The sequence below is a fragment of the Pleuronectes platessa genome, chromosome 6 (assembly GCF_947347685.1).
Source record: "Pleuronectes platessa chromosome 6, fPlePla1.1, whole genome shotgun sequence".
NCBI lineage: Eukaryota > Metazoa > Chordata > Actinopteri > Pleuronectiformes > Pleuronectidae > Pleuronectes > Pleuronectes platessa.
In genome coordinates this window covers 4313113-4333253 of record NC_070631.1, presented here as the reverse complement: position 1 = coordinate 4333253, position 20141 = coordinate 4313113, and the positions used below count along the sequence as shown (strand labels likewise).

The window sequence follows — 20141 nt, the reverse complement described above, 5'->3', positions numbered from 1 at the left end:
CGTCCTAACGAGAAGCTGAATGGTCACACATCATCACCTGAGTTCTTTGAAAATGTTGTTCAAGGTCACAGTTAACTCATGATCAGACGATGTTACTCAGTAAATAATAGAGGAAACAGAAGCTGGGTTGAATAAACATAAACTCTAAATGAGAGAATGTAACAGGAAATAGGTGGAGACAGTTTGATTGACATCGCCCGCCTGTGCTGGTGTGTGAGCTGTGAAGTTAAGCCGCATTAATTAGGTTATAACAACATAACATGGTAATAACAGTTGTTCCTCTTTTATTATTAATGGTAGTGTTGACTAATCTAAGACCCTGGTTAATGCCGTCTTCTTTACATTACAGTTGCTTATGTCCTCTCCTGTCTCCTCCTCTTTCTTGTGTCACTCTACTTCTGCTCTGTAAATATTCACAGACTATATCGGGACTTTTTAACTCATAGTTAATATGAAGGGGAACAAAACCATCTAATTATACAACAAGCTCCTCATGTAATATGTGTATATTCTGTATTTCTTGTCTATTTGTCATTTAGTTACAGTACATGTCTGCTTTGTGTAACTTTGGAGATCAATTTTAAATTGTGATGATTCTAAACTACAATGAAACAGTACATCAGATTTTTTTATTTTGCACGGATGCAAAAATATTAAATTCCTTTTTCATGGTCTCCAACATCATCCGTTCACTGGCCTATGTATTTCAATTACATACCTAATGTCCATGTAACTTTATTAGATAAGTTCAATCAGTCACGTTGAGTTAGTGGGAATAAATCAAATGACGTCAGTGTGGATTAACTCAATAAAGTTAAATGTCAATACATGAATATATACAGCCAACACAACAACGCCTCCACTTCCTACACACACACACACACACACACAAACAACGGACAATTGCAATAGTCAATCAGGTGACAGCCATTGTATAGTAATATGCTATTTATTATACTATTTATACCTTGAAACACCCTTTAAACCCTTAAAGAACCGTCCTGTTTTTACTTTTTGAGTGTTATATATATATTGTGTTTAATGCTGGACTCTTTTTGCACATTGGTCTGTGAGTAACTTCTCATTTCGTTCAGCCGTACACGTGTATGTCGATACAGTTGACTTGACTTGACAGGTGATGATGGAGCAGGCCCATAATGGCCTTATTAATAAAGGAGGAACATTGACAGAGGCACAATTACAATTTGTTAAGAATCTCTGTTAAGCAATGTGCAGCTGCTGGGCAGAGGTTTGAGATATCACCACAGTCATGTAGAGATAAAGAAGTCTCAGCAACTATTAGATTTTTAAGATAAGGTAACATAAGATAATACAACATAAGAAAAGATAAGATAAGATAAGATAAGAATAGTTAAGATAAGATAAGACAAAATAAGATAAGATAAGCTAAGATAAGATAAGATAAGCTAAGATAAGATAAGCTAAGAAAAGATAAGATAAGAAAAGTTAAGATAAGATAAAAGAAGACAAGAAAAGACAAGACAAGACAAGACTAGAAAAGAAAAGAAAAGAAAAGAAAAGAAAAGAAAAGAAAAGAAAAGAAAATACCTTATTAGTTTAATTTAGCAATATTAAAGCAACAGGAGTCAAAGGCATCAGTGGGTAATAATAAGTAATATGCAATACTTAAGTGAATATGAAATACTTATAATAATACTTAAGTATATAGAAATATGAAAAATATAGAAATACATAAATGGAATCAAATGTGTAAAAGCAAGAAAAACATGTGCAGTGTATGGATTCCACATGAGGCATCGTATCGCACAGACAGAATGAATGTTGCACAGTTAAGAGAGTCAAACCAGAGGTAAACCAGAGTGTAGGTCTACTGGGAGCAGTGGGAGATATTCCTTGAGTGGTGCGTTTAACGAGGAGGCCGTGAAGGCATCAGGAAAAGTTTTATGGATCACGGAGGGAGAAGTTGTGGAGGCGGAGGAGGAGGAGGCGGAGGAAGAGGAAGAGGAGGACTATAAACTGTAGTTACTCGTTCGCCTCCACACATAGTCGCCTCCTGCTCTCCACCACCGGATATTTCTCTCCTCGCGAAGGTAGGACTCCACCAAACAAACACACTCACTCCACATTAGAATCTGTGTCTCACCGTTTCCCCTCCGGTGGCTGCGTTTGTTTGTTTTTCTTTTTTTTGGGGGGGGGGGTCGCAGAACGAGTTGCGCACTTTTTAAATAAACATCGTCGTCATGAAGAAAGAGAGAACCCCCCCCCCACCCGCAGAGAACCAGCACCTGCTCCGTTGTTTGTGTTCCCGTTACACACTCCTAACTCCATAATGAATTAAATCAGAGGAGCAGGATGTGGTTAATGGAATTTAGCCGCGGTTGACAAAGCGGGTATTGTCGCTAACGGTCCCGGGGCAGAGCAGGGGCAGGGCCGGGGAGCTCTGGCTCTTGTCCCCACCCCCCCCTCCTTCCTCCTCAAAGCTGTAGTTTCTTTTTTTAATCCTCCATGATGTGTTGGAAATACCCGAGTTTACTTGTTCACTTGTGAGTTTGTCTTTAGACTCAGCCCCCGGTTCACTGTCCAATCCAAAGCCCCCTCGAGCTTCGATTATCTGCCTGGGCTGTGAAACTGTCAAATAGCAGAAATAACATCATATCCTGGTCATGTGTTGACGAGAATGACAAAGGAAGTGAGTCACACCTCGTCTTCTTCACGGACCGAGGCCTCGAAGTTTGTTCAGATTCAGATTCAGACAAACTTTATTGACACCCAGGAGGGGAATTAAACTGCAGCAAACACACATGTGAAGTAAATCAAGACGTCAGTTATTTATCTCCCACTGTCTCCGCTCCCTGTACAGCTGATTGTCATGTTTATGTGCAGTTGAATGTAAAGTGGACATGTGTTTGTTTTCTTCCTCCTCCTCCTCCTCCTCCTCCTCGCAGGAACTCGATCCTCGGCAGCCATGGGCGTTGAGGGGGGAATGAAATGTGTGAAGTTCCTGCTCTTCTTTTTCAACTTCATCTTCTGGGTGAGCTCACTTATCTCTAAGTCAACACAACACAACACCAACGCACATCCCAGTGTTACCAGGAAGTGACACAAACAAGAAGTACATCTATAAATGCACTATATCACAATATACACCGTGAAATATGTTGTCCTCGCCTTGCTTTTTCGTTTTTTAAACTTTCCGGTACAATAGGACGCCAACCACCTCTTTAAGTGCTCACTATCACAAAGTCAACACAACACAGACACACAAGGCTCCGTGTGAAGTGAGTGGAAGCAAACAAGAACGTACATTTTGAAATAAGCTTCACAATATCCATCAGCTGACACCTTCACAGGCTGAGTGTGAGATATCTCCACCTCCGACCACATGACGTTGAGCATGGGTTAATGAATTGCTACCCAACATTAACACACAATCTGTAACAACCACTTAATGAAGCTAATGACACCGCCTCTGGATTTATCCCCCACCCCCGAAAGACTTGTCGACACATGTTTGTTTAAATTCACACAAAGGCAGCACAGGGAGACGTATCCTGGACAGACGTTCACATTTCCTAGTTGTAATCTGTTTGCAGATTTCTTCATGGTTGGCTTGGCAGCTTTACAGCAGGTGGGGGGGGGGGGGGGGGGGGGGGGTGGAATGTGAATCTTATGACCAGATTTCAATGTGTAACCGAAAATCATGTGACTCGTTCTTTTTTCTTTTTTTCCATCCGTCACTGACATAGTGCCACTTAAAAAAAAGGAAAAGTAAACTCTAGCGCTGAGTCGTTTATCTCTGGGAAAGAGGAACTGTAGAGTGACACAGCTGTTTTTATTCTATCTTCACGGAGCACATTTTCAGGGTGGGAACTTATAATCGTTTTTATTATTATAGGAAGTGCTTCACTTTAACCCCTCGTATTTAAGGTTTATTTGGAAAATATAAACATTTGCAGGTACTGTAGTTTACTGTACTGTGTTTATGAGTTTAACACAGGATTTGCCAACAGTTAAAACTTCGTCTATTTGGATATTAAAATCTGATATCGATTTTTGGCTGCTGGTGCCAATACAAATAATAGGGAGTTACAAATGTCTGATACCAATATATATATGCTGATAAGTATATAATATATATATTAAAAAAAATGACAGATTTTTATGATGTTGTAATCAAACCCTTGTGACAAAGAAATGTGATTGAGACTTGATATTTAGCGATTTAATCACAAACTGTATTGCAAATAACGATAAATATATTTTCAGCTTAGTTTATTTTGATAAGTAAAAGTTTTAACGAATACTCTCCCTCAGAGAAAATGTAATTGTTGATAAATACTTACCATTAACAAGGAGTTAACATTTTCTTATATATGCTTACAGCTACTTGGGTTTTAAACCTGTTTATACTCTGCTTATACATTTTACAATGTGGGATTAAAGTAAAGTGTTTATTTAATCAGAAATTAATCTATTGATTAATCTGAAATTTACGATCGCTAATGTCTCTGAGGAAAATTGTTAAATCCGTCAAACTTAACCTACCGACCAAAAAAAGAGCTTAAATAGATGGTTGTACATCAAAAAGGTAGATAGCTAGAGAGATGGCTACTTTATTAATCCAGTGAGCCTCTTATTCTTCGACTAATCAATTAATCGAGTAACATTCAAATCAAGCTAAAGAGAAAACAGCTTCTAGAAAGACACTTCATTTTCTATTTTCATTCTATTCTGGGACTTGCATGACCCTCTTACTGTTCACTCCTCTCGTCATGTTTTCCCGAAGTCAACCATCAGACATTTGTTTGACTCAACTCAAATATTGACATTGGGGGTGAGAACGACGGCTAAGCTGCAACAGGAGCGTCACACGGAGGATATCACAAACCGACTCACCTGACAGTCTGTTGACTTCCAGGGGAAAATGTGCAGGTCTTAATCCTGAAGTGTTTTTATTAGAGTGGTTTTATTAGATTCTACTTTAGATGCCTAATTTCAACCAGAAAGAAAATCGACCACCTTATAGAGTAGTTGGACCAGTTTGGCCGGGAGCTGTTGTTCCTGGGGCTTCTGTTAGTTACAGATACTCGACTCTACTGTTGTGTAATATTATGTTAAGACAATACTGCTGCAGAGACACGAGTCAAAGTAAATACACAAGAAAAATTCAGCTTGCTTCTCTGGAAACGTTCTGTAACAACACCTGTTCTAAGTCATCACAGGATGGTCTGTGGATGATGATATCGCACCAATCAATCTTGAACATCACAGTTTATTTATCTGATTGTTTTACATCTGCACTCAGGAACTGAAGACTGTTGCAACTTCCTTCCGTCTGATCAGCATCAACGCTGACTCGTATTTCTGAGTTTAGTTTCTCACAGGAACAGTTTGACTCTTATGAGCAAGAGAATATTTTACTCGATGAATTGATCTGGACTGAATTCTGAAATTGTAATCATCCTTTAAAGTGGCAGTGTGCAGAATCTAGTGACATCTAGAGGTGGAGTTGCATGTTGCAGCTGAATACTCCCTCACCTCACCTTCCAAACATGATAGAGAACCTGTGGTAACCTTCAGTTTTCATAAACACTCAAAGGGTGTTTGGAGTTTGTCCAGTCTGGGCTACTACAAGAAACATGGCGGCCTCCATAGGGAGGACCCCCCCCCCCCCCCCCGGATGTAAATATAAAGTATTTCAATATAAAGGAACAATTCTAGGGTAAATAAAACAACAATTTGTGTAATTTAGATGAAACACCCTCGTGAAATCATCACTAAGATTATTTTATATAAAATTTATGTCAATAGATCAGTTTCATCTAAATCTTGCACTCAAGTACTTTACTCTGATGAACCATGAGTCAAAGTAAAATAATTATTAATTAATTAATTCCATCAAAACCTACCTGCAAAATGAATGAACTTCAATTAATTAGCAAAAGTCAGCATGCTAAAATAATTACACAAATTCAAACCAAAGGTTCAAATACACTTTAATCACCATACCTTACCAACATTTCTAAAGGTCACTAAACCCTTAGACCAAAGACACACATTTTGTATTTGTGTAAAGAAACTAAACAAATCATTTTCTTTTTGTGCAGTTATGCGGCCTAGCACTGATCGTGGTGGGCATCCTGGTCCAGGTGGCTCTGCACAACACTCCCATGATCCATGATGCCACAGCCTCCGGAGGTCCCATCGTCGTCATCGTCGTCGGTGTGGTGATCTTCTTCATCGCCTTCTTCGGCTGCTGTGGAGCCTGGAAAGAAAACTACTGCATGGTCACAATGGTAATTCATCTAGCTCACTATCATAACGCACTGAATCGCACAACGTTACACAGATATCACCCGTTTATAGATGATCAGAGATGCAATGTTAAAGAAAGTGTAAAAAACAATCCTGGCTCTTGCCCTTTGTCTGGATCTGGGCCAAGATTTCATGTTTTCTCTCTTGGCCCATGACTCATCCTCCCATCAAGTTGGATGGAAATCCGTTCAGCAGTTTTTGTGTAATTCTGCTGAAAACATGTAATAACATACAAAACACTGAAAGATATTTATGTTGTGAGTGTTGTTCTTTTCTCTCCGCTCGGCAGTTTGCCATCCTTCTCTCCCTGATCATCGTTGTGGAGATTGCAGCAGCCATCACTGGATACGTCTTCAGAAACAAGGTGAGTGTGCGAAGTCACAGTTTTGTGTGATTGTGTAAAACCCTGCAGAAGGTGTGGTTTAACGTCAGCTTCCGTGTTGTGTCTCCCCTCTAGCTCTCGGTTGTCGTCCAGGACAGCCTCACTGAAATGATTACCAATTACCCAAACGGCACAGACGATTTCAAAGCCAGCGTGGATAAACTGCAGGAGGATGTGAGTTCAATGTGAACCCTCCTCCTCACTCTTTACTTAGCTGGACTACACCTTCACATAACACTGCTGCATCCTGTTGGTTGCTGCGGCTGACACCACCTTGTTCTTCTTTGCACCATCTGTTGACACAAGTGATATCATTTCACCGTAAACTGCTCATGTGCGGCCTTGTAGCTGGCGTCTCCATATTAAAGGTTCTTTTTTCATTTGACTCCTTTCCTTCCAGTTGAAATGCTGCGGTGTGAACAGCTCCTCTGACTGGAAAAACTTCAAACCTGCAGGAAACTCTGTGCCGGACTCGTGCTGTGTGAATGTCAGCACGAACTGTGGAGCTGGGGCCATGTTGGACCCTGTCAAAGTTCACACGACGGTAAAGTGACTTAACGCTCTGCTGGGAAATGAATATGCATGAGATTAGTTAATCCTCAAGATTTCGGGCTTTGTTAATTTCGCAACACCCGTGGTTTGGCCGCACACTCCTTGAACAACCACTGAAACCCATTTGAGGAGCAGCTTCAGATACACATCATGACATTTATATATATATATATATATATATATTTGAAAGATGTTGAAAAGATGTCGATGTTTCACCCAGAGACGAAGTGTCTCTCAAAATAATCACCTGACCTCTTGTGTCGTCGGTGTTTCCTGATGCAGGGTTGTCACGACGCGGTGGTGGATATCCTGAAGGAAAACATCCTCTGGGTGATCGTTGCAGCTCTTGTTATCGCTGGCTTGCAGGTATGTAACAGAAGCATGTTTGTGTTTGTGTTGATTTTTACATACTGTTATTTACCTTTTAACATATTTCTCTCCAGCCGGTTCCAAAGCAAGACGCACATGTCTTTACTAGTTTCAGATCAACACACTGCTCATTTTCCCCCCAGCGACACATTGTTTAAATAGCGAATGCACCTATCAAGATAATATAGACATGGGGGGGGCACAACATAACCACACATAAAGTTATATAGTAGATGGTTTGCTCTTGTAATTTCCTCTTCACACTCTTATAACCTGACATATCGTCTTTATAACAACAATCTGCAAAGGTTCAATCGCACCTTGCTTTTAAAATAATAGGTACTTTGTAATGAGTTACTCGACTGCTTTAGTGTAGCTGTCGTTTTTTCATGCATTGCATGTCGGCTGTATCAGATCTCTGTTCAGCAACCGACACAATCTTCAGACCCAAGTTCACCGTTTTTTCAAAATAAAACCTCTGTCATTCAGCTCTGGAGCAACTTGCTAAAGAGCAAGAGATTCTTTGAATGGACGGAGCTCAGAACCAGTTGAGGGTTGTGGTTCCTGTATCTGGTGACAATTGTGACCGGTGGTTTGACCCACTTGACTGCTGTAGTTTGAGGACGTAAAGAAGACACGTCATATATCTTGAAATCTAAGATCTTGACCTTGCACATTAATCTGCCGTGAGATAATGAATTTTGTCATTTTGGTGTTACACAAATAAAACTGAATCGCTCTGAGTTACGAACCACTTATGAGATGTTTATATATTTATAGTCAGGTGGACTTTAAGTAAAGTCAAGTTTTATTGCAGGTAGTTTAAGAAGGGAGTAAATACCTCTCCTCTGTGTTCCCCTTCCAGATATTGGGCCTTGTCTTCGCCTGCTTAATGATGAAAGGCATCCGCAGCGGCTACGAAGTCATGTGATCCAGCTCCACACCTTATTAATGAGCCGGCCGCTCACGTCACACTTACTGGGAGCTTCTTTTGTAAACATTGAATATGTTCATCTTATAATTAAAGTTTGATACACAGAACTATATATATTTTAAGTGTGAATGATGAGTCCGTTTTCATGTTTTGACGTTTGACAAATCATCTTAATAGAAAGCCGACCTCTGCAGTCAGCAGGTTAACTCTTAACTTTTCAGTTTGTAGGATGAAAGGTCGGCTTATGGGTCAAATTGAGATTTGCGGTTGTGGGCTGCGCAAATAAATTTAGATTGTTAGAGTGATCCTGATGCTGTGGAGGCTTTGCTGAAAAAATTAAAAACCATCCACCCGGTGATGGTTGCAGCTCTAGCTAATGCTGACTCAGCATTCACACTGTTGTTTTCCTGTTCTTTATTTTAATCTTCCTCTCCTGCTGTATGTTGTTGCATATGTTTCTGCTATTTTCAACCCGTTTTGGCATCGAGTTTCTTTCTAGTTTTTGCTGGTTCCAGGTTGCAGTTTGCCGTTTCTATTAAAGACTCTTGAAATTTCATCTGAAAAAGTGTAAATAAAAACCGGGAAAATAATTGGACCATATGATAATAGTAATGGCTTTTTTATGCAGCACCTCGCAAGAACGAAAGTCACAAAGTGCTTTACATACAAAACACAACAAAGAGGAAGTTGATTTTACACACAAACATGAAAGAAGACATGTTAAAACAAAGCAAGTGTAAACAGACGAGTCTTAAGCTGCACAAATGTCCACAAAGTTTACAGAACCTATTTCAATGGAATAGAATTAGAAGAAAGAGTTGGAGCAAAAACCTCAAATGTTTATCACATCATATTTATTTTCTTGCTATGAAACATGCAGCTTCATTGCATATAGATTATATATGAGGGATGTCACAATCCCAAAATGTAGCAGTCGATACCAATACCGGAAAAATCTCCACGATTCTGCTTACCGCTCCCTGTTATGACTTTTTAAGATCAAGAACTTTAGTGCCGTATGAGATTTAAGATCAAAGGAATTTAGTTCGAGATCTAAGGCAGTTCTGGCCATAAATTATCCATGGCCCCCCCGCCAGGCCGAGCAAAGAAGAAGAAGAAAGCAGCCCCAGGCACACATTTGCAATTGCTTGGAGAGTGTTGTAAATTGCATTGTAACACACACAGCACAAAGAATGATCGATTACATGACTTCAGTGGCTTTTCATAGTTTTATGGGGAATAAATATACATAAATATTACACGACAGTATTTAATATTGATGATATATATATCTTCTTTGTAGTTTTGACCTGCTGTCTGTGTAGAGGTCAACAATAATCTTTAGTATTTTCTGTCAATGCTTCAAAGTCCTGATTGTGTCATGCAGGGCTGTGACTGTAAAACCTGCTGGATTCTGTTGGGCATCTTGTGGCCTGGTTGCATTTGTCAGTGTTTTATCCTGTTAGTCTGTTCTAGTAAAACAAGCTTGAGTTATTAATGCAGCACAGTCACAGGGTCCATCACCTGCTGTGGGGGCGAGAGGAGCAGGGTTGAGAACAGTGTCACGATGTCATGTGATGCTACCACAGCCCTGTCAGCATGTGACGATCCACTGATGACTGTAGGATGTCACTCTCAGAAGAAATTTGTTTGAAAGGCTTCAATGCATTCGGGTGAGTTTCTCAAACACAAACTGCTTCATTTCATTAAAGACTCTTTAAATTAAATCTTGATTTTCTTTTGTGTGTGGTGTAAATACAAAGCAGTAAAATTAATGGAGCATGTAGGTTTTTATTCCAGACACAGTACAAGCAATATAAATAATATTGGCACAGCAACACCACATTCAAAACTTGAGAAAATAATATGAAATTGTTTTTTTTTAAAGATTTAAAAACTGATTATAACTTATAGCTATAACTCATATTCCAGATGTATTGTACCTTGTGAAAGGCACATGGAGTAAATGACATTTCCCTTTTCACAACACCAAACCCCAGCACACAGGATGTGCCGTTCCTCTTTGTACCATCAAACTGAAGTCTGCAAAAAGCTTGAATGTAAGAAGTCTGAGCAGGTCAGTTAATATGATTCAGCCCCTAAAGCAAGAAAACATCCCGTAAACAAAGTAAAGTGCCTTCACAGCAGATTTGACTTTTCCTATACAATGAGTTCAGCTTCTCACCCAACACACAACCAATCTCAATTTTCAGTTTAGGAGCCAGGGTGGGATGTAATGTTTTTAATATTGTCCCTTCCACCAAGGCTCTAATAAGGGTTGTCTGCCATTTTGCCATGACCAGTATTATCCAAAGTAAAAATGCGTATGAGCAGAGCGGAAAGTGAGGTATCAGAGTTTGGATTGTTGTGAATGGAATGTGTACAATCAATTTGCCACACAAGCAGAATATTAACAGATCACAACGTTCTGCGAACTGTCACTAACAATCTCCTCTTTGTGTTTGCAGCTTTGTAATGTGTGTGAACTAAGTAAACAGATCACAGGTCTGTGCCTTAAAATTATTTTAAAAAATCCACAGCAACAAAAAATCAAGTTATCACCACTTAACTTAGTTCAGTGCATCATAAAGAGTAAAACTGCAACGAGCAAAAGAAATAAGGCCAAAAAATACTTTTTCAGATTGTCCTTATGTCAGAGTGGAACTAAAGAGTCATATTTTCCAGTTTGTCTGAGTTCTGTTAAACAGCACAGAGATCTCACGGCTAAGACAAGAACGATCATTGGCAAACAGGACAATTCTACAGCGTGTGGAGATGGGTTTGGTTTTCTTTATTGGCAGACCCACTTTGTGTTTCCTACTTTGTGTTTAACTTTCCAAAAAGATGTTGCCAAGAACACTTTTAACTTTTTTCCTTGGCAAAAAAAGGTTGATGTCAACAGATCTGCAGGATGTTTTGCTGACCAGTGCACGAGTGATCACAGCAGCAGACTTCTTGTGGCTTCCTGTCAGTGGGACCTTTTCGGAGCACTGGGGTAGTTGGCAGACAGAAATACAATGTTGTGCAAAAGCAGTGACACCTCTGAATCTGCAAAAAAAATCAAACAAAGGCAGGATAAGGATAACATGGCATTTTACAAAAGATGGACCCATCACTAGCATGGGGTTAAAAGAATAGTTTGAAATGTTTCGGTTATCTATACATGAAGATAAAAGCAAAAAGAGTAATTTTGAAATGAAAATACCTTTCAATGAGGAGGAAACCTGAAGCCACTGGGATAACCACTCCCGGCACTGGTTAACACTGAGACTGTCAGAGTTGAGTCCTCTTAGATAACAAGCCTAGAGAGGGTGAAATCATTTGTAAACACAGCGTACAGAGGGCTTATCATTGTTCCTCATATCAATCATGTCTGGCCGGTGAATACACACGTATGCAGAGCGACTGACCTGTCTGAGTTCAGAGTCACTGAGCTGGTGAAGGCCCATCCTGCTGAGGGCGCGGTCCAGCAGCAGCAGCTCATAGGCGTGAGTGTTCAGCCGCCGGCCAATCAGCGAGCCGGGGAGGCGCGGCGTCAGGAAGAGCAGCGGGCTGATACGCCTCTGGTTAACCGTGAAGAGAAGCAGAAGAAACGGTCCGTCTATAGAGATGTTCAAAATCACCGAGCCCTTTGCATTTGGGTATCGACCTTGTGAGCAGATTGTTTTGTGCGGCATGTGAATGAGGAGTCCCACTGACCATGTGATCCACGTCCATCCGGTGTATGCCCAGAGGAGGTCCGGAGAACAGGGTTCGGACGGCAAGGATCTCAGACACTTGGGGGCTCGATCCACTCTTCACCTGAAAAATGCACCGAAATACTCACATGTAAGACTTGACACAGGATCAGTCTTTACAGTAGTACCTAAAAGTTTAAGCAAATTAACTATTGTGTTAAATAAATAAGCAAATAACTAAATATAAGTCCACAGAGTTATTTGAATGTATGAGGACATTTTCATCAAGAAATACAATCTCTTACTTTAGTGCACAGATCTTTAAGGCGACTCTGCAGCTGACGGTCTTTGACTTGCTGGCTGGTGAACTCCAGGCCATTGAGCACCGGCCAGTGGTGCTGCGCCCTGAGGGAATTATACACTTCCCGAAACTCTACCTGCTGCCTGGGAGTCCAGAAGTGAGGGATCAGGAGCTGCCGGGGGAAAAAGTACCTGGCATTGAACAGGTGGGGGATGACAGGAGAGAGAGGAGAGACACATGGAGGGATGTTTTAGAGTCTAAGTTCAAATTGCTTTGATGAATGTGAACCAAAGATGCCAAAGGTAATTAAAAGATGGTTATTTCACAGCAACTCACATCAAGACAAAAACCAGATAGTTGGCAAAGGGAGGGATGGAAATCAACACCAGCGGGAAGGCTTTGGTCACGTTTTTGCGAAACTGAAATAAATGTAAAAGTAAGTTCATTTTCCAAAAGATAATAAATATATATAGGACTGCGACAAATGATTACTTTATACTAAATTAAACTAAATTAAAATGGCTGTTAGCCCTTGGTGCCTCTTTACAAATATATTCATATCAATAACGCTTGCAGCTCAAATCAAATGCAGCTCAAACTGACCCACCTGTCTAAGTTTCTCCATGTCTCTGTAGGCCAAATCCTGGAACTTTACTCCATCAAAGTACATCTTTGCTTTTATCCTCCTCACCTCTTTGGCATCTTGGTACAGTAACTTAAATCCTTGAATGGAACAATAACAGCAACAATGTTAATGGTAATAAAAAGTATGGACGGGAAGGGACTGCCATCTAGACAGCGCTTTTCAACCTTCAAACAAAGACCTTGAGTGAAAATCAGGTGTGCAACAGCTGGTAATAGGAACTTGTGTGAAGTTTGGATGAATACAGTCAGAATAGCATTTATTTCATCATCTAAAATTTGAGAAGCTGGGTTCCATACATATATTCCATTCCCTTTTCTATTAGGTGTAGATTTAAGCATGGGCCTTGCAAGGTCGAAGACAAAGGGTGCTTGAGCCATGTACAACCCATTAATTTAGATTTTCTTTAATTAATTTGGTGATGTGATTTAAAAACATATAACACATTTAAGTGCAGTATCACTTTAAGAATGTAGAGAATATCTGAATATCTCAGAGAAAAGTTAACCATGGTTTTTACCTTGCACAAAAGTGTGGTAGAGCTGATAAAAGCGGGGAAATCTTCTTTTGAGGAACTCTTCATATTTGCTATTTACTAGTTGAAGGCGGGAGGAGACGTATCGACCGATACCACGAGTAGCTTTGGATGATGAGTAGAATCTGCACACAGGCAACCTGGAAATAAAAGAGAGGTATACATGAGTATTTTAAATCAACATTGGCACACTTTTAAAGTCCGACTTTAGGTTTGTTTGGTCCAGTTCACAAAGTGGTAAAGGGAACTAGAATAACCGCACTGTGGTTGTGTGCCTCTGCCAACCAGTGCAGTTTCTTTGTACATATTTCCACATCCTCTTTTTCCAGATTCACATCAGTCACTGTGACCTTTGACCCCTGAAGTGTAATAACTTTATCTGAAATCTTAGTCAAAGTGACAACTCATCAAAAGTTGAAGAAATCCCTCAAGCAGTCATGAGATCATCATTCAAGAAGAGGCCACTGTGACTTTGACCTTTAACCTCAGAAATTGTATCAGTTAATCAGTGAGTCAAAGTGAATGTTTACAAATGCAGAGGTATAAAACATATATATTTATATATGTGTGTGTGTTGGTGTGTGTGTGTTTATTACATCTATTACTGACCATATATATTTCCCTCTTATACCAATAACAAAACTAGAATATCTACGACATCTGTGCCGCTGTCATTTTAAATATCTCTGATACACAAATTTTTGAATTTTCGGTTGCAAATGTGAGAACAATCTTTTGGAATTAAGCCAGTTGTATGAAAGTGGAGAGAAGGGAAGTATCCTAAATAATTTTAGGCATTTTATTGAAAAACTCGTGATTTTAGATAAACAACACAACATGTTCTAGTTTAACTGGTGATCAGGTTAACTGGTTTTATTAGTTCACATTGCAGCCTATCGATATTTATGTTATTAGCCGATTCGTCATATCCACGGAATTTATATTGATCGTTTTCATTCTTGATTTTTTTGATAAATTACGAAAAATAAGTGACAAAGCTGACATGGAGAACCCCCCCCCCCCCCCCCCCCCCCCACACTGTCTATGTCCTCTGTAACAATGTTCTCCAGCTGAGACCTTCAACATGTCCATCAACAGATCAGAGGTACCTCGATATGGAACTCAGATATTACAGATAATTAATGAATAGTTGAACAGGAACACCAGCAGAGACACTTAGCTTAGCCTAGCTCGACACGGCTTCCGGTGAGAACAGAGTACAACTGGGGGACAAGTCGTGGACAAGTGGAGCTGAAGAGACCCAACACTCACCTGGACTGACAGGACACGTGTGGAGAATAGAGGACAGTCGTTGTCCTGTTCGTCCTGAGGACGGACAGTCGGACCAAAGACAAACGGCTGCAGAGGCTCGAACAGGACAGCGCCATGTTGGAAGCGCAGTTACCGTAATGACGCTGTTGTACAGTAAAGCAGACAGTTACCGTAATGACGCTCATACACAGTAAAGCAGACAGTTACCGTAATAACACTCATATACGTTAAAGCAGAAGGGCATCGTAATAACGCTCATATAAGGTTCTGCAGACAGTTACCGTAATAACGACCATGTACAGTAAAACAGAAAGTTACCGTAATGACGCTCACATAAGGTAAAGCAGACAGATACCGTAATGACGCTCATACCGTACAGATGCCCGTTTGAAAGCGCAAAAAGTAGGCAACATGTACTAAGTTTAAATGATCTCCGAACAAGTGGCTGATGAGAATGTACATAACTCCTGTCAGGCTCCAACATACGTCAAACTCTGTATACTTACGGTACATATATCCTATGGACTTGATACAGACATGGAATTTGGACTGCTTCATGCCAGGAGAGCTGTTTCACTATGATGCAGGAGTATGGTCTCAATGTATCAGTGAAAATGTGGACACAAGAGCTCTCAGATTATATTGGTCCATAAAGACATAATACATAATGGGGATTTTAGGTAAATTGTAAACAAAGTAGCGGAAAACTGTTTCTTATTTCTCACTGATGTTAGGGATATGTGTGTATTTGTCTCATATGTCTTTCCGGCCTCAACTTGTTGTCACTGTATGTTTCTTTTCTTTTGCTAATGTTCCATATATGAAAAAGACAACTAACATATTGTGGAGAAAAAGTGAAATAATGTTTTGCTACATTTTGTTGTAAACTTCTGGTTCCAGCAGGTGAGTGAGGGTCAAACAGGAAGTGACGTTGGTTTAATCGACTTTAATCAACGTGAGGAGAAACGCAGCTTCCAGTCAGAGCGAATCCCCCGCGGCAGGAGCACAAAAACACGCTGGATCTGGGAAAGACACATTTTCACCCGTATCATACAACTACACTTTATTTCACAGTAAGTACTGAAACACTTAACAAGCACACAACCATTCTTGTTATAAAGTCAAAAAAAAACGATTTGTTCCAACCGTTAAAACTGCTTTAACCGCTCGGGGCCTTGCAACGGTTGTCTCTTTTTGGCGAGCCACGTTCTCCTCCATGTATCGTCCAGGGACACGGTTTGTGTCCTGTCTCCACCATGCAAGGTCCAGGGACACTGTTTTTGTCCTGTCTCCTGCATGTAGGGTCCAGGGACACTGTGTGTGTCCTGTCTCCTGCATGTACGGTCCAGGGACACTGTTTGTGCCCTGTCTCCACCATGTACGGTCCAGGGACACGGTGTGTGCCCTGTCTCCTGCATGTAAGGTTCAGGGACACGGTGTGTGGCGGGTCTCCTGCATGTAAGGTTCAGGGACCCGCTCACTGGCGGTTGTTCGTGTTTCCAGGAACTTTGTGGCTCTCGAGACCCTTTTAACCCCAGTTTGAAACCACAGTCCCTCATAGAAACGCACCCGGGCCCTGCAGGGCGACAACAGCGACCTCCACAGGTGAACTTACGAGTGACAGAACATGTGGCCCAGCGGTGGGATCACCTGAAAGAGCACGTGCCAATGTTCGGGCTCCTGCTGCATAAAAGACAAGCATGTTTAAAAAACCTCCAGCGACATCTTTACAGACGAAGACAAAACAGAGGACGATGACGGTGTTGTACAGAAGGATCACAGAGGAATTCTGTTGTGAGGAGAAAGTTTGACTATTTGAAGTCTGACAAGAAAAGGGTTGTGTACTGCAAATTGTGTTAAAAAGTATTTTACCACTAATCTTTTTTTACAATCTGAAGCAGAGATGACAGAAATAGTGATTTGATATATATCGTGATAGATATCGATACCGACTGATATGAAAAAATGATTATTTGCAAGTGACAAAAGTTTAACATTTGACACGTTCACAGTAGCAGCTACTATTTAGAGCCGACTGTTTTAAATGGCAGTTGTAGATTTCTAACTTGAGGTGACGGTCACATGAGATTTCAGTCAGTACTAATATTTACTGATTATCCCATCGTCCTGCAGATTAACGATCTGATGGGTTCAAACGCTGCATGTTTATTAAACAGTTTCCTTATTGGTGAAGATTTCCAGGCTCACCTTCATCGTGTGTTTGACCTTCCCAGTTCACCAGTCTGGAGCGTCGTCACTAGATCCCAGTTCAGAGATGGCGATGTTCAAATTTGGAAACACCACTGATCCGTGCGGGATTTTTTCCAGTGAGAGAGCACAGCTGCCGGAAGAAATCGGTAAAACTCAACATGGCAGCTTTAAAAGTTCTATATCATGGTAAATCTTAATAGTGTTAAATGGGTTTGCTTTATTTCTGTTTGGTTTTTTTTTTTAGATGAGAAAGGAAACCTTGACCCAGACCGACTTATGCAGTGCCCTTTTGACAAGAACCACCAGATCCGGATTTGCCGCTTCCCTTACCACCTGATAAAGTGCAGGAAGGTGAGTCAAGCTTTACGTTACGTTAGAATTTATTCAGCAACGATAACATTGTCTTCGCTTAAGTTACTTTCAGAGATCCACCGACCTCCGGACACTTTCCTGAAATTTTATGTCTAAAGTTTTCCTGCCAGCCGGTTGGTAAATCGTCCGAGTGAGCCCGGGGATGCACTTAGCTGAAGACGGGTCTCCTGACAGACAGACACGTGCAGATTTAACCGTTCAGTCTATCGCTCTCTGATGCAGAATCATCCAAAGCTGGCAAAGGAGCTGAAGACCTGCCCTTTCAACGCTTGCCACCTCATGCCCAAGAACGAGCTGACTCACCACATTGATACCTGTGAGAACAGAATGTCTCTGGACCCTAGTGTCGGCGGTGAGAGTTTCACTTCACCGTCTCTTCCCTTTCCCTGCAGATTGATCCTATGTGTAAGTTTACAGTGTCTGTTATTTGTTTTACAGATGAAGGCACCAATGGACATGTTGAATGGCAGGTCCCACCCAGCACCTGGGTGAACCCAAACTCAACCGAGGACTGGGATGACGGTATGATTTAAAAGCCACAACCTCCTTGCTTTTTTTATGTATTGAACAAACAGGAGCTTTAAAGTTGGTGATGGAAAAAGCTAGGTTCCCGCTTTTCAGTCCTTTCTAATCTAAGCTGACATCTCCTGCAAATTAAGCCAACAGAGACGTGGGTGGTACTAACCTTCGACCTTTAGACCCCTGTCTATACTAACCTGCTTGTAACATATATCCCGTGACCCCTCGCATGCGTCCCGCTCAGGTCCTACTGGACATGTGAGAAGTTGTATCTTTGTAAAACACACAATTTCCCTGCACAGCAGCTGCTGGTAAAGACAAGTGTCAGCAACGCTCCTTGTTGCTTTCTACACTGGAAGCTGATGCCGCACAAGATAACAGTGTTTTTGTTTGGCAGAGATCGATGATCATGCTCCCACATTTAAATGGGGTCAAAACAATGGCTTGAATCGAAAGTAAGTGTCCTGCTCCGCCATCCTGCCTCAGAGCTCGTTATCTCTAACAAGGAGGTAATGTATTCATTTCTATTTGGTTGTGAGACTGCAGGATGACAGAGAAACTAGGGATCTGACTTTATTGACTATTGGGGGATAAGGTGGGGTTATGGGCCCGGGCCACACTGGATTCATGAGCACGGTTCACAGCAAAGTAGAGGGTGAAAATTATCTTTCTTCACAGTTTCAGTGACTCGATGTCAAATATGTCTCAGAAATATTTACACCTATTTACATATTTACATATTTACACATTGTACCTGTTTCAAAGTAAAAGCACTGTAGCATTTTAATGGACTGAATCCATTCATTTTATTTGACAAGGTTTTTATTTTTACTGCCAAATGCAGGAGATCAGCTGGACGCAGCCGTCACACGCTGCACACGTGTAAAGCTCAGGATTAATTTATCACTTTCTTTAATATTATGAGATGGGGTGTTTGTACAAAATATATTTTTATGACTTTCTTCAGGAATAATGCAGAGATGAGAATAGCATCAGGCACATTTAGGGGACTGATATCTACGAGTGGGTAACTTTCTTTAAGATGTCTGTTTTCTTTGTTTTGTAACTCTTGTCTTTTCTCGTCTCTCAGCAGAATGATGCGGCCCGCCATCGAGGATCCAGGTCTTCCCACCGCCGCCGTTTAACCTTATAGATTAGTTACACATACTGTTCAGGCACTTAGTTAAGGTTCTATGTTTTAAATTTGGTTTTAACGAGTTCAGTGTTTTTAATTTCTACAATTGTATTGTTTTTTATATTAAAGCTAGTATTAAAGTTAAATTTGAAATCCTCCTGTGCTGATTGTTGGTTAATGAAACTGAATGGCATGTTGTAATGTGCCCTGACTCAAAATGTGAGCAGCTTGTTGATAATTAATCCCAGGACCAAGTACCTGAATCCTTAAGTTAAAGTAATTATACACCCAATTTAATTATATTTATACATCTGAAATGCAGTGTACAATGTCTTCGGTAAATTTATTTAGTTACTTGTTAGAGAAAAAACTTTTGGTCTAATGTGTTTAAAGGTGTAAAAAAAAAAAGAAGCAATAGTTATTGACTTTAAAATTGAGAGAAAAATTATTGATCAAAAAATAAAAGCAGTCTACAATAAGGAGACAGGGAACTCCTCAAACATATGTCACAGCTCCACCACTAGTGGGCACTACTATTCCATTTTTTACTTTGAGAGGCAGCACAACCTGTGACACTGACTTTTCAGCCCACGTCCTTTTTTAAAATGTAATTATTTTAGATTTATCTCCTTTGGATTGAAATGGCTCCTGATTATCAAGAATGTTTAGTTATAGCAGATAAAAAGAACCATATTTGAGGAAACTTTTCCAGGTGAAGGCTGCATGACTTCAAAGTGAGGAGGGGGGTGCCAGGGTAATCCGTGTGTGAGGATGTCCTGCCAGCGCTCTGTCTTATCTAAGTGGCATTATTGACTTCATGTGATGACGGTCTATTTTAGCTGTGGCTATTATTAGAAGTGTTCAGACGAGCTCTGTGCTGCCCTGTCACCATCTGTAAGGACTGATACGACTCCCCGGGACGTGCCGGACCTGGAGTCTGTG

General features: G+C 40.6%; 3 protein-coding genes across 4 annotated transcripts; 2 read left to right on the top strand and 1 right to left on the bottom strand.

Annotated features, from left to right (window-relative positions):
* Positions 1 to 1913: 1913 nt before the first annotated feature.
* Positions 1914 to 9134, top strand: cd63 (CD63 molecule). Of its 2 annotated transcripts, none has more exons than XM_053424390.1 (8): positions 1914 to 2072; positions 2928 to 3013; positions 6090 to 6278; positions 6587 to 6661; positions 6755 to 6853; positions 7080 to 7223; positions 7514 to 7597; positions 8466 to 9134. In XM_053424390.1, exons 2-8 carry the CDS (start codon positions 2948 to 2950, stop codon positions 8529 to 8531), a joined length of 723 nt encoding a protein of 240 aa, XP_053280365.1. In that variant the 5' UTR covers positions 1914 to 2072; positions 2928 to 2947; the 3' UTR covers positions 8532 to 9134. The 2 variants fall into 2 exon arrangements, with proteins under 2 accessions (XP_053280365.1, XP_053280366.1); XM_053424391.1 differs by lacking the exon at positions 1914 to 2072 and adding an exon at positions 2778 to 2802.
* Positions 9135 to 10309: 1175 nt separating this feature from the next.
* letmd1 (LETM1 domain containing 1) lies at positions 10310 to 15129 on the bottom strand. Its single transcript, XM_053424389.1, has 9 exons — positions 14963 to 15129; positions 13676 to 13830; positions 13120 to 13235; positions 12849 to 12931; positions 12517 to 12703; positions 12234 to 12335; positions 11945 to 12097; positions 11740 to 11836; positions 10310 to 11582 (listed from the first exon to the last, which is right to left on the bottom strand). The coding sequence occupies exons 1-9, from the start codon at positions 15076 to 15078 to the stop codon at positions 11503 to 11505; spliced, it is 1089 nt and encodes a 362-aa protein (XP_053280364.1). The 5' UTR covers positions 15079 to 15129; the 3' UTR covers positions 10310 to 11502.
* Positions 15130 to 15889: 760 nt separating this feature from the next.
* Positions 15890 to 19355, top strand: zgc:56699 (uncharacterized protein LOC405758 homolog). The gene is made up of 7 exons (XM_053425261.1): positions 15890 to 16035; positions 17197 to 17319; positions 17418 to 17524; positions 17768 to 17897; positions 17984 to 18067; positions 18462 to 18519; positions 19155 to 19355. Exons 2-7 carry the CDS (start codon positions 17238 to 17240, stop codon positions 19207 to 19209), a joined length of 516 nt encoding a protein of 171 aa, XP_053281236.1. The 5' UTR covers positions 15890 to 16035; positions 17197 to 17237; the 3' UTR covers positions 19210 to 19355.
* Positions 19356 to 20141: the final 786 nt, after the last annotated feature.

What these genes read in the sequence shown, in the direction of transcription:
- cd63 (XM_053424390.1), top strand. Translation starts at nt 2,948, where the DNA reads ATGGGCGTTGAGGGGGGAATGAAATGTGTGAAGTTCCTGCTCTTCTTT. An exon ending in ACTACTGCATGGTCACAATG is followed by an intron (nt 6,279 to 6,586) that starts GTAATTCATCTA and finishes TCCGCTCGGCAG; the next exon opens with TTTGCCATCCTTCTCTCCCT. An exon ending in TGGATAAACTGCAGGAGGAT is followed by an intron (nt 6,854 to 7,079) that starts GTGAGTTCAATG and finishes CTTTCCTTCCAG; the next exon opens with TTGAAATGCTGCGGTGTGAA.
- letmd1 (XM_053424389.1), bottom strand. Translation starts at nt 15,078, where the DNA reads ATGGCGCTGTCCTGTTCGAGCCTCTGCAGCCGTTTGTCTTTGGTCCGA. An exon ending in TTAAAGATCTGTGCACTAAA is followed by an intron (nt 12,336 to 12,516) that starts GTAAGAGATTGT and finishes TGCATTTTTCAG; the next exon opens with GTGAAGAGTGGATCGAGCCC. An exon ending in GGTTTCCTCCTCATTGAAAG is followed by an intron (nt 11,583 to 11,739) that starts GTATTTTCATTT and finishes TTTTTTTTGCAG; the next exon opens with ATTCAGAGGTGTCACTGCTT.
- zgc:56699 (XM_053425261.1), top strand. Translation starts at nt 17,238, where the DNA reads ATGGCGATGTTCAAATTTGGAAACACCACTGATCCGTGCGGGATTTTT. An exon ending in ACCTGATAAAGTGCAGGAAG is followed by an intron (nt 17,525 to 17,767) that starts GTGAGTCAAGCT and finishes TCTCTGATGCAG; the next exon opens with AATCATCCAAAGCTGGCAAA. An exon ending in AACAATGGCTTGAATCGAAA is followed by an intron (nt 18,520 to 19,154) that starts GTAAGTGTCCTG and finishes CTCGTCTCTCAG; the next exon opens with CAGAATGATGCGGCCCGCCA.